We start from the raw sequence: 14202 nt of genomic DNA, 5'->3' as shown, positions 1-14202 counted from the left end.
GATCGATTATTTTCTTATACAAAAATGTTTAGGTGAATTAGATCACTGGGAACCACCAGAGTTAAAACATGAGTTAAGACTTAGAGAGCATTAAATAAGTGGGAATTAGCTTCAAAATTACATGCTTCAGCTGGATGAATATGTATGCCTCCCCAAGAGCTGCGATGATCTCAGGAATCAAACGCCATTCTTTTGGTAAGAGTATCCAACCCATTGACCGTTGAACCCACAGTATAATAGGTTAGTCCTTCTTAAAAAAAATTGTAGATAGTAAAGAATGAATGATCGTATGTGTGTGTGTAAATTGTTTTAGTCGTTCTTTAGAAAAATATTAATTTATTGTATCATGTAACACTCATTGAAAACAAATACGTCATTAAATGCCAAAGTAATTATGAGTTTTAGAGTGAAACATTTATTTGGTCCAGATTGGAAAGGAGGGGTTTGTCCCTTAAAGAGATTCAATAAGGATGCTGTTTTTCTTTTCTTTCCCCCTTGCCCGGAAAAAATATATCTCACGTCACTTTCATAAATAAATTGAAATAATTTTATCTTAATTAATTATGACTACAGTAATTATGAACTAAGCATAACCTAATTATGCCTTGCTTAAGCATAACCCAATTATGCCCTGGTGATTTTTTTAAATAATTTCAGTACAATTTCTTCCAGATGCTAAACATAAAATTTAGATATTGCTATCTCTCTCCCATTTCTGAGTATTAAGTGAGGTTTTTACTAATTTGATCATTAGCAAGCATCAAAAAATCCTGCCTCCATGTTTTATACAGCTTATTATTCTGCCATGTGTTTTCGAATGCTTACTCTTCTTGGTCCAATTTATAGGACACAAAGAGAAAGAAATTTTCATCCTATTTATAAGGTAGAAAGAGAAATTTCTCATATGAATGTATAATCCTAAGAGTGCAAACCAAGAAATACTTTAAATTTATAATTTTTTCATATTTACCCTTATTAAAAAAATGTATTAAAAATATATTTTATATTTTCTCTCACTTATTTAATTACTTTATCTTTTTCTGCATTTATTAAGTCAATGGGAGTAAAATCGAAAAAAGCTCATTAGTTACCCTACAAGTGGACTTATGTTTAAGAACTAGGACTTGAGGTAGTAGATGATATATTGTTATACGTAAGTCTTCTAATCTACAAATGAGGTCTTATAATTAGGATCGACGGTAGTATAAATTTGTAAGTTGGACAAATCAGTTTAAAAAAATGATAAATATTAGAGATAAAATAAGCTTCTATATTTGGGGCTTGGAGGGAGCATTTAACTCCCACAATTTGAATTTGAATTAGTAACCCATTATCTCATTCATTAAAGAACGAACCAGCACAACCCAAAACGGTTAAGTACGTATGTATTGATGAGATGCTATGTCTTGTCTTGGGGAATCAGAAACAGTCAAAGACAATGTTAAAATAATAATGCCCCACCAGCCTCTTATCAGAAACTTTATCAGTAGCATCTAATTATTGTTATCTATTTCGCTTTTCTTAAAGCCAGAGACAACTCAAATATTCACTGAAAAGAGATATCTATCCATCTATCATAGAGGGAAGCATACTTCCTTTTCTGAGGAATGAATATTTTATATATATATGCCTTTCAGATTGATGATGGGCTACTGCATTACTGATCGATCGATCTTCATGGAGGAAAACCCTAGTTCTTCATCCAGAACTACTGACAGAAAATTAATCGAGAGGAATCGGAGATATCAAATGAAGGCTCTCTACTCAAAGCTCAACTCGCTTGTGCCTCATCAAAGTCCAAGGGTTAATTTTATCTCTTAACTTGCCTTAAATTTATCATTCCTCCTGCTTTTAGCTATTTATGAAATCCGTATAATGCATGGAAACATATCACATTTCCTTTGTAGAAGCAGAAACATGCGTTATTTAGCCACCGGAGATGTGAGCAGAGCGTTTTACTGTTCAAACCGACTTAATGTGAAAAAAGAGAGAAGAAAAATCCATGTTGTTTTATCTTGCTAGAATATAGTAGGCTTGATCCAATAGTTGTGAGAATAGATATATGTGAATAAAAATGAAACTGTTGGGCCCCGAGCAGGGGCATCCTGATCCCAAAAGCCTCAATCTTGATAATTCAGTTGCTCAGATACCTGGTGATAGGATTAAAAATAGGAGTGGGTGGCCCAAAGGGTTATTAAAAAAAATTGACACGGTTGGATTGAAGTTCTCTCCTAAAAATCATTGGATCAAATATGTTTCTCTTCTGTAAAGGGTTATTTTGATATATATATATATATATATATATATATATTATTAGATTTAACTATTTGATTGAACTATGCTTTGAAACTGATGCAGGAGGCTATTCCATTACCGGATCAGTTAGAGGAAGCCACCAGTTACATAAAGAAGTTACAGATGAAGTTGGAGAAAATGAAGGAGAAGAAGGACAGCCTAATTGCCACTAATAATCAAAGGTCGAACTTCATCCAACGTAGAGAAATGATTAAGCGATCAAAATCATCGCCACGGTTTGAGATCCTAGAAGTGGGCACTATTGCCTTACAAGTTGTTCTGAGAACTGAATCGGACAGTGAGTTTTCGTTAACTGACATCATTCGACTTCTTCATGAAGAAGGAGTAGATATTGTTACTGCCAATTACACAGTTGTTGAAGATGTAGTTATTCATACGATACACTGTGAGGTAAGCAAAATTAAATTTCAATTAAAATTTTGGCTTATATTTTATGTATTTTGGAGCAATATATACTCCTCCTAGTTGGATGCGTAACTGTACAACTAGAGAGATAGATACGATAATGATTCTCACATAATAGCTAGGTGGAACCTACCACTCTTTATATTTCTCTCCTTGTTACCTGGTTGGATAGTTATAGATAATTCACACTTTTTGGCTATTACATTTAATCATAGTATTAAAATCCAACTCATATTAGCTAGTCAAACCAGTCAATTGGTGAACCAGTTTCTTGATCAATTTGATTAGGAGTTTTAGATGGATTGACTGGGTTAGATTTTTTCCCCCCATCGTCATGCCTGAAACAACATTGTTTTGAATTTTTAAGGAAAAAAAGTAATAGTTTGTCAAAGTTATGCTTTAGTAACTCTATTTTGTTAAGTTATGCGTCATTTAAATATGAATGTTCAGTTTACTTGTGGATTAACATCTTTTCTTATTTAAGTATTACTCTTTTTCACGTTTGTATATAAATATTTTAATTAAATTATATTATTTTAATTATGATTGGGTTGACTCCAATTCAACTACAATTAGATCACCAAACCTTGAATCACTGTTTCAATCAGTTGAATAACCGATCTAATTTTTAATGCCTTGTAGTTAATTAGTCTTATCCTATATTGCTCATGAGTTTTTCTCCATTATTTTTCAGGTAGAGGAATCCGTCAACGTTGCTGCAATGATATCTGAGAGATTAAAGAGATTGTAGTGCATATTTTCTATAGGAATAGCTTATTTTGAACACTTACCTGATGATAAGTAACATTTAAAGGAAATTTAATCTTGTTTTTTATGTACCAGCCGGCCTAAATTGTTGAATCTCCTATGCTTGTTATATATATATATATATATATATATATATATATAGTTATAGTTATATATTCTCAACATATATGCTTTCAATTTGAACAAATTATTTTGGGTTAATATAATCTCTAGTCCCTCAAGTTTGTCCTCATTTCAGTTTTAATCTATTAAATTTCAAATGATAGATTTTGGTTCCTCAAGAGACAAAATAGTCTAAGTTTTTGTTGGATTATAGGGACTAATGTCTTAAATAAAAAAAACCTGAGGGACAAAAACTCATTATTTGAAACTTGAGGGATCAAATCAAAATGAAGATAAACTTGAAGAACCAAAGTTTGCATTAATCCTTTTTTTTTTAAACACAAAATGGGGATAAGAATAAGATTAATGCTAGCTGGCTAAAATGGATGTCAAAAAAGTTGGTTTGAAAAAAACCGAATCTAATGCATTCCTAGCATAGAATGATATGGAATCTCTTACTATCAAATAGAAGGCAGCCTTATGATGTGGCTGGATGACATACAAATTGCTGAAGTAAAAAAAACAGAGAAAATTTACTGATTGTGAATTTAAGATTATATTCAATCTTTTTAATTCTACCCGCAGGAGCTTGAATCATTGCCATTGCTCTTAAAAGAACACCCTCTTCTGGTATTCACAAAAATAAAATCACAAATAAACATGAACGTTCTGCCAGCACCTTAACCCAAACAACCCATTTTTGGATTTTTGTTGATACTATCATCAAAATCTCATAATATTTGTGAAAGAGATTAGATGATTAACAATCTCTAGATCAAGGAGGCCAAAAAGACATTACTAGTGTTATTAAGACAATGATATATATCGTAGAGTATATATCAACCACAAAACGAAGCTTGATGAATAAGCCACCAAACAAACAGAAGATTTCCATAGGAACCCCACATTGCATCAAAAGCGAAGGGGCTAAGCGACCTGATGATGAGTTGGTTTACAATTATTTTTAAAATCTTCCTTAACAATGTATTCTCCATTAACAGAAGCTCCCAGAGTCCATCCTCTTGTGCAGTGAGAGAAAGAGTGATATTGAGGATAAGGTTAAAATTTTGGTTACTAAATGGTGCGAATAAGAGATTCATTCCAAATAGAAGCAGACCAACAAGAGTTTTTTTTTTTTTGGCAAGATCAGGTCCCTTACCAAGATGAATGCCAAGATTAGATGTGAATGTGAGAATGATTAGATGAATACCAAGATAAGTGAGTTAAAGAAAGATTAGCACTATTTATCCAACTTTCCATTTCAGCTTAGAAACGATCAGATGCACTGAGGAGAAAATACCTTTCCAAAACTGACTAGTGTAGGATAGAGATTAACATTCTGTTAAGTTAAGTTGAATTGTAAAGTTTGTTATACAGTTATATTTGAACCAGTGTGTATGTATACCGTCATATATCATTAATGAAAGTCAAGTTATTTCTTCCCACTTTCCCCTTTCTCACTCCAAGTCACATGGTATCACGACCCACTCCATCATTCTCTCCCTAATTTTCTTTTCACCACCTGTCTTTGGCTTTTCTTTCTTTTCTTGTTTTCTTCTTCAACCTTCTTTTCCTCTTTCTTTCAAACCCACTTTTTCATGGCCCCCTCTTCTAAATCTTCTTCCCCTGTCATTGACCCAAACAGCCCGTACTACATACATCCTAGTGAGAATCCGGCTTTGGTGCTTGTTGCTCCACCACTAGATGGTTCAAATTACCACGGCTAGGCACAATCAATGAAAATGGCATTACTTTCAAAGAATAAATTGCAGTTCGTCGATGGCTCCATCACTCCATCACTGGCCGAAAATTCACTATATCCTACATGGGAGCGTTGTAATAATCTTGTTCAAGGATGGATTGTCAAATCCCTGTCACCGACTATCGCCAGAAGCATCTTATGGTTTGATAAGGCTTCAAATCTGGAGCCATCTGAAGTCGTGTTATTCTCAATCGAATCTTTTTTGAGTTGCTGATTTACGGGAAGAAGTCTACTCGTTGAAATAGGGCAATATGAGCATAAATGAGTATTATACTCATCTTAAGATTCTATGGGATTAACTATTCAACATCCATCCACTCAAGCCCTGTGATTGCAGTTCTATAGAAATTGCTCTCAAGCATCATGAAGAGGATCAGGTTATTCGATTCTTAAAAGGCTTGAATGAGCAATTCTCATCTGTTAAGTCATAGATAATGCTCATTGATCCTCTCCCTTCTCTTAATCCTGTTTTCTCCCTTGTCCTTTAACAAGAACAAGAGCTTCACATAGTTCCCGATTCCAAGATTTTGTTGGCTAAGGCTTCTCGTCCTACCTCCTTTGGTTCTAAGCAAGCTACCAATAAACAATGTACCATTGTGGTAAATCTCGACACACTGAAGATACTTGCTACTGCAAACATGGATTTCCTCCTGGCTTCAAGTTTCGTTCGGCTAGTTCTCCCACCACGGTGCATCAATTAAGTACTCATGATTCTACCTTTGCTTAAGAAATTTCTATCATTGTGTCTCTTCCTCCAAATTCTTCAACAGTTGCTATTCTTCCCTAATTATTTGCTGCTCAGTACCAATGTCTTCTTACTCTCCTTAATCCTCCTCAATCCTCTACTTCCTCTATTAATCATTTCTCTGCTTCCACTTTATCTCCTGTTTCAAGTAAAATTCTTTCTGCCTCCTCTAAAAATTTGTCTGCCTGGATTATTGATTTTGGTGCAACTGATCATGTCTGCTGTTCCCTTGAATTATTTTCTTCTTATCAGTCTATTTTCCCAATTTTTGTTAGTCTGCCTACTGGATCTCACTTGATTGCATCATTCTCAGGGACAGTCATTCTTTCCTCCACTTTAATCTTGACTAATGTTTTGTATCTTCCTGATTTCACATTCAATATTATCTCTATTTCTCAAATTACTCTTTTTCTACATTGTTTTCTAACCTTTTATTCCCATTCTTGGTAGATACACTTACTCCAACCTTTGCAGATGATTGGTTTAGCTAAAGTCTTCGAGGGGCTATACATTTTAAATGTAGATATGCTACCATCAACCCACAAATCTCATATCAACATGTCCTCCACAGCTTCTAATTCAAATTTTACTCTTTGGCATTTATGGTTGGGTCATTTATCCAATTCTACCTTTTCAATTTTGAATAAACATTTTTCTAGTTTCAATTGTAATCCTCATTTGATTACATGTGATACTTGTCATTTTGCCAAACAAAAAAGGCTTTCATTCCTTGTAAGCAATACTTCCAGTAATAAAATTTTTGAGTTGATACCTGTTCATATCTAGGGTCCTTTCTCTATTCAAGGACATAGATATTTTTTAACAATTATAGATTATTACTCCCGCTATACTTGGTTGTTTCTCATCAAAAGTAAATCAAATACTAGAACTAAACTCAAGAATGTTTTAGCTTTGATTGAAAATCAATTTTCTACTTCTATTAAGATTTTAAGGACTGACAATGGACTTGAGTTTTCTATGCCTGGTTTTTATGTTTCAAAAGGCATCATTCATCAAAAATCTTGTGTAGCAACTCCTCAACAAAATGGTATTGTTAAGCGTAAACATTAGCACATTTTGAATGTTTCTAGAGCACTTTTGTTTCAATCAAATATACCTATCGCTTATTGGTCTTTTATTGTGTTACATGTTGTCTTTATTATTAATCGACTCCCATCTCCCATCATTAAGCATTTTACACCTTTTGAAAAATTTTATAATACTAAGCCCTCTTAATTATTGTGATTTCAAAGTTTTTGGTTCCCTCTGTTTTGTATCTACTTTACAACATGATAGGTCCAAATTTGATCCTAGAGCTTCGAGGTATCCTCTTTCATTTGTTCTATCTTATTCATCTCTTTCTTCTAGTTATAAAAACTTTGTCTTGAATATTACTTCTATCCTTGATCTTAAAATATACATGCAAGCTGTTACACATTCACACTGAAGGGATGCTATGAATACAGAAATCTATGCACTTGAGGGCAGAATCAAACCTGGGTTCTCACTACATTACCACCTGGTAAGAAAACTATTGGCTGTAAATAGATGTATAAGACTAAATTCAAGGTGAATGGTGAAATAGAAAGGTACAAATCCTGTCTAGTAGCAAAAGGCTACACCCAAGCAGAAGGAGTTGATTACTTTGATACTTTTAGTCCTGTTGCTCAGATGACTACACTGCATTTATTGCTATCTATAGTTGCTACCAAAAAATGGTCCTTACATCAACTTAATATAAATAATGCTTTTCTTCATGGTGATTTACATAAAAAAGTTTATATGGAACTACCTAGAGTTTTATACCTTCTAAGCCCAACATGGTTTGTAAGTTGCAGAAGTCCCTCTATGGACTAAAGTAAGCAAGTTGTCAATGGTATTCCAAGCTGTCTACTGCCTTGATTTCCTATGGATTTTCATAGTCCCCTTCTAATCATTCTTTATTTTACAACGCATCTTCTAATTCTTTTACTATGATCTTTGCCTATGTTGATGATGTGGTCCTTGCCGGAAATTTTATGACCGAAATTAATTTTGTTAAAAAGAAGCTAGATGATGCTTTTACAATAAAAGACCTTGATGAACTTCGATACTTCCTTGGTTTAGAGTTAGCCCGCTCTAGAGAAGGAATTTTTCTTTGCCAAAGGAAGCTTGCTCTTGAGTTACTTAAAGATATTGGCTATCTGGCTTGTAAGCTTGCATCCTCCCCAAATGGATCCTCATTTGAAGCTTTCAAAAACTAAAAGGTAGCCTCTAGATAATCCTCAGGTCTATAGAAAACTCATTGGCAGATTACGATACTTGACTACCTCACAACCTTAATTAGTTAAGTTTTGCAACCTAGCAACTTAGTCAGTTCATGGCTAGCCCTACGGATGTTCGTCTACAAGCTACCCACAGTGTTCTTAGATATATTAAATTCTCTCTAGGTACTAGCATCTTTTTCTCCTCTGTTTTAGACCTCAAGTTCAGAAGTTTTAGTGATTTTGATTGGGCTAGTTGTTTGGAGTCTTGTTGTTCAATAACTGGCTTTGCTGTTTTTCTTGCTTCTTCCTTAATTTCATGAAAGGCAAAGAAACAAGTTACTATCTCTCGCTCTTCTTCAAAGGCAGAATATCGGGCACTAGCATCTACTACTTCTGAGTTGCAGTGGATACTCTATTTGTTGATTGATTTCAATGTTTCTCATATTGATCCAACACTGTTATATTGTGACAACCAATCTACCATACAAATAGCAGCCAATCCTACCTTTCATGAATATACAAAGCACATAGAGTTGGATTGTCATCTTATCAGGGAAAAAGTGCAAGCTAAGATCATCCATTTGCTCCCTGTTCGAATGTCAGATCAACTTGCTGATGTGTTTACAAAACCCCTGCACCCTTCACGATTTCATGACCTCATTTCCAAGCTTGGCATGAAAAACATTCATGCTCCAACTTGCGCTAGGTGGGGATGACAAGTGTGGGATAGAGATTAACATTTTGTTAAGTTGAATTGTAAAGTTTGTTATTCAGTTATATCTGAATTAATGTGTGTGTATACCATCATATATCATTAATGAAAGTCAAGTCATTTCTTCCCACTTTCCCTTTATCTCACTTCAAGTCACAAAAATCATTATGTATTGTAAGGCTTTTAGATAATAGAAATGAGTTTAGATTAATGTACTTTGTCTTCAAGGTCTGACATAGTCAGAAGAGAACTCGAATTCAATATCCTACACAATTGTTTTGCTATTAAATATTTAAATATATTTTTTTGGTGAATTGCTATTAAATATTATCTTATGTTCTTAATATAAAAGTTAGCTTGACATTCAATTTGGTTCTAAATATAAGATTTCAATCCACTTTGTTTTTCATATTTACCTATTTTTTCTAAGGTAGTTTTTATAATAGTTGCACATATTAAATATTTTATCAAATGATAATTAATTCTAGCTATTATACATGATTAACAAGAGTATTTTTAGAAAAACGATACCTATTTATTATAAATAACTAACTTAACTAATTTTTTAATTTACTCAAATTAGTTAACTAGCTAATTCTAATATTAAAGGCCAAAGATAGTATGATATCTAAACCTTCTTGGTCATTGGGAGCAATATGCTAGAACAAGTTTATCATCATGAAGAAAATTAGGACAAGTGAGTAAAGACCACACTTACCTTTGTTGTTTTCTTATCCGGAGCATATTCACATATAGACACTACAAAAAAAAACAACTTGTTACCGACAGAATTAGTGACAGAAAATTATTCTGTTGCTAATTTTTGATAGAAATTTTGTCACTAAATTTACCGACAAATTAGCAATGAAATTTCTGTCTGTTGCTAAATTCAGTCACTAATCAATCAAAAAAATCTGTAAGTAAATATTTAGCAATGAATTAGTGACGGAATTTTTTTGTTGAAATTTCTGTCTCTAATTTTAGTTATAAGATTTTTACCGATGAAAAATTTCCGTCACTAGTTTCTGTCACTAATTCCGTCACTAAATTATTTGTCACAGAAGTTTCTGTCACTAATACTATTTTGTCACAATTCCATTGCTAATTCGTCACTTATTTTAAATTGTATTATTTTAGATTATAATCTTACAACAATTTTTATACTAACATAATTAAGAATATAATGATTTAAATATTTGTTTAATTGTAAAATAAATTGATATATTTGTGGAGTTGGTGTTAATGAAGGTATCGTCATCATTCATGTCATCATTAGGTATATACTGAAAACAGGAAGACAATTTTTAAGAAAACTTATTTATATTTTATTAAAATTAATTCCTCTTAATTATTAATAGTAATTAAAAAATATAATAAGAATATTAACAACTTTCTTATACAAACTAATATAAGAATGAAATAATTTTATCATATGTATAACATATTAAAAGATATAATATATGATAGAAATTCAAAACCGAAAAATAAATTTATATGAACAATTCAATTTATGATTATAAATCAAACTAATATTGAAGTGAATTTTGAATATCAATCATTAAATAATAAAATTTAATCATGATATAATTAATATCAATGATATAGATTGATTTTGGTTTTCAATGCAAAAACAAATGGTATATACAAATAATTTTAAGAAAATAAATTATATAGGATACATATACAAGTAGGAGAATATTATTTATCATAATATATTGAAATCATTTAATTTTTTATACAGAATAATTTATTAGATTTTATTATAGTAGCTATTTTTTGAATAACAAGATTTTTTTTATACTAATTGTAAATGGTTTTTATCAAATATATAAAATACATATAGATAATATAATATAACGTAATATAATACATATATAATTAAATTATATATCTTATCCATGTTAATTAAAAAATAAATTTAAAAAACATATTTATGAAAAAATTATTTATGATTTAAAATTCAAAATTAGTGTCATCGGAAATTAAAATTATGTTCAAAATATTTTTTTTAAAAATAAAACATTATAAAATAAATAGTAAAACAAATATGTAAAAATTATGTTGTCATTAAAATTGTTATGATTAAAATTATCATATAGTTTATTTTTAGTTTTTAATAATATATGTAATTGTTTGTGTAAAAGAATATTGTATATACAATTCTGTATAATAAGTTAACAGGTCTATTGCAACTCAACTAGTAAAGTAGCACGCACACACAGACGAGGCCCCTGGTTCGAGCCATGGAGAAGTCCCTTTGAGGAGGAATTACGTGGTGGATTTGTGACAGAAATTTCTGTTAGTAACTAATGACGAAAAATTTTCATATGTAATTAGTGACGGAATTTTATGTCACTAATCTGTGGCTAATTAGTGATAGAGGAATTAGCAACGGAACAAATTCCGTCACTAATTTGATTCCATCGCTAAATTTCGTCGCTAATCACATGTTTTTTTGTAATGAAAAAAGTCATGTTTGGCATGGAGTTAGAAATCACGTATAAATATATTCCACGTAGGTTGAGACAAAATTCTTTTTACATACTTACTTCATATTTTGTAAATTAATATTGAAAAGTTACTTATAAGTTATTTTAAGTGAGCACTAAATATCTAACACCTCTTGATACCCCTACATTTTCCACCATCCTTGTAGTGTTTGAGTAAGTTTGAGAACATGTTAGCAGCTAAGATATACTACCTTCGGTTTTTAATATATGAGCTAGTTTAACTTTTAATTTGGTCCTAAATATAAGATCCCAATCCATTTAGTTTCTCATATTTATCTATTTCTTTTAAAGTAGTCCTTGTAGTAGTTGCACATGTTAAAGATTCTATCAAATGATAGTTCTAACCAACACACATGATTAGCAAGAGAATTTTAGGAAAGATAACATATATTTTTTTACAAATAAATAATTTAACATATTTCTTTAATCTATTTAGATTAGTCAATTGTCTCTTATATTAAAAAGGCCAGAGGTAGTAGAAGCATGAGGATAAAAAGGATTCCCATGTCTCATTCCTTTGATAGGAGTAATAGGTGAAGACAAAAAAAAACAACACAACAAATTTTATACTAGTTCAACTCAATCCACGATGCCCTACATGACATTTTCAATAAAACTTTCAACATTTGCTAGCTTGAGTTCTTCGTACCTCAGCTCCTTAAGTTTTATTGGTGCTTGAGAATCTTATTAGCTGCTTATAAAGTGAAGCATTCTAAGAACGTGACAGTGATAACACATATCTCTATTATCATTTGAATTGAATAACTCAAGATTGATATAATCTCTTTATTTCCTCAAATAATGCGCTCCTAGGCAAAGTGGTAGATCATAAAATCATCTCAAATCATAAATATCTACAATTAAGAGAATCAATTATATTCGAGCATGAAAGTGATGAGCGAACTAATCACACCCTTCAAATAAGCAAAAGCTATAGAGTAATAGCGCCAAGAGATCACAATATGAAAACAGTGAGGATAAAAGAATATAACATAAGGGAATCTCTCATAAATATATTTGTTTTGCTTATCTCACCTTTATGGGGTTCTTTCTCTTGAACCATCCTAGACGGACGCTTATCATAGGCTTGTAGATAATTCCAATTATAGCCACATACATGTGCATTCAATAATCAAGATGTCTGTTCGACTGGTCATGTTGAAAACAGGGCCGCATGGATGCTGAGGGGTGGCAACTATTATTTATGTAAAAAGAATGAGTAGCATCTTAAATTTGTCATAAAACATATATATACAAGCAATCGTGTTGCTAAGCATGAGAAATTGGTGTGATACTTTTTTTTTCCTCTCTTTCTGTTTTTTTTTCAATTTTCCTTCTATTTTCTTTTTTTTCATATATTATTTTGTTGCTCATTTTTCTCTTCTCTTTTTCTCTTTTTGTTGAATTAGTATCCCACAATATGAAAGCAATAATAGGAACAGTACTACAAGATATAATTTAAATTAAGGATTTACATGATGGAATTAAAAGGGACAATGCGAGTAGGAAGGGAGGGAGAAATGATACTTAGGGGGTGTTTGGATGGAAACCAAACAATGATTTTAGAAGTGATTTTACCGTCTATGTAGTAAATATGTGGAGGAGTTTATCTCAATTTACGAAAAAGTATTTATGAGAAGTACTTTTTAGGGTATCTAAACACCCCCTTATAGTCGGGCAACCATTGCCGTGGTTCTTTCATTTTTTTTGGTTAAAAAAAAGCCATGATTCATTTTTTTTAAAAAAAAGTTATATTATGTGATTATGGGTCCCATATCCGGACCGCCTTAAGGGTGTGTTTGGTTGGAGGGGAGGGGAGGGGAGGGGAGCCCCTCCCCTCATTTGGTTAAAAATTTTGGAGGGGAGGGGAGCTAAAATGTCCCCTCCCCTCCCCTCCCTCCCCCCCATTTTGGCTCCCCTCCAAATTTGGGGTTTTTGGAGGGGAGCTAAAATTTTGAACCATTATGCCTTTATGATTTTTTTTAATATTCTACTTCTACCCATAAATATATTATTATAATATTTATTTCAAATAAAAAATATATTATCCTAAGTAAAAAAAATAAAAATTTATACATTATTATAATTAAAAATATATTATAAAAATTATTTAAAAATAAAAATTATTTAAATAAAAAATTATAATATTATAAAATTAATTGTTTTTTATAAATATATTATTTATTAAATATATTTTAAAGCTGAAAAGAAAGATAGCCTAAAGAAAATAAAATTTCATTTTTCTTAGAGCATATAAAATTTGTTAATTTGATTATTTTAAATATATTATTAGATTAATTAGAATGAAAAATTACTATACCAATTTTTTAATACACATATTAACATGATAAGACTGAATTTTGATTAAATTATATAATTTAAATTAAGATGTAAATTAATTTATATAATATATCAATAAAAAACATAAACTAATATATAAGGGTAAAATGGTAAATTGATTATTACTATCCCTCCCCTCCTCTCCTTGAACCAAACAAGGGATCATTAAATACCCTCCCCTCCCCTCCTTTTTAATCAAACCAAACAAGGTGAGGATGAAATCTCCCCTCCCCTCTCCTACCTCTCCCTCCCCTCCCTCCCATTCCCTCCCCTCAAACCAAACAGGCCCTAACGAA

At 31.5% G+C, this 14202-nt stretch overlaps 1 protein-coding gene across 1 annotated transcript; it reads left to right on the top strand.

The window, feature by feature from the left end:
- Positions 1 to 1668: 1668 nt before the first annotated feature.
- Positions 1669 to 3550, top strand: LOC114750905 (transcription factor bHLH162-like). Its single transcript, XM_028939545.1, has 3 exons — positions 1669 to 1803; positions 2359 to 2706; positions 3416 to 3550. Exons 1-3 carry the CDS (start codon positions 1678 to 1680, stop codon positions 3470 to 3472), a joined length of 531 nt encoding a protein of 176 aa, XP_028795378.1. The 5' UTR covers positions 1669 to 1677; the 3' UTR covers positions 3473 to 3550.
- Positions 3551 to 14202: the final 10652 nt, after the last annotated feature.

Source organism: Neltuma alba, unplaced genomic scaffold (genome assembly GCF_004799145.2).
Source record: "Neltuma alba isolate B1F8T4 unplaced genomic scaffold, ASM479914v2 tig00006675_pilon, whole genome shotgun sequence".
Lineage (NCBI taxonomy): Eukaryota > Viridiplantae > Streptophyta > Magnoliopsida > Fabales > Fabaceae > Neltuma > Neltuma alba.
Note: the sequence above shows the minus strand (reverse complement) of the source record. Positions and strands in the feature narration are given on the sequence as shown.

Excerpts from the sequence above, each read along its gene's own strand:
- LOC114750905 (XM_028939545.1), top strand. The coding sequence starts at position 1,678 with ATGGAGGAAAACCCTAGTTCTTCATCCAGAACTACTGACAGAAAATTA. Across the intron at positions 1,804-2,358 it reads TGCCTCATCAAAGTCCAAGG|GAGGCTATTCCATTACCGGA; the intron begins GTTAATTTTATC and ends AAACTGATGCAG. Across the intron at positions 2,707-3,415 it reads TTCATACGATACACTGTGAG|GTAGAGGAATCCGTCAACGT; the intron begins GTAAGCAAAATT and ends ATTATTTTTCAG.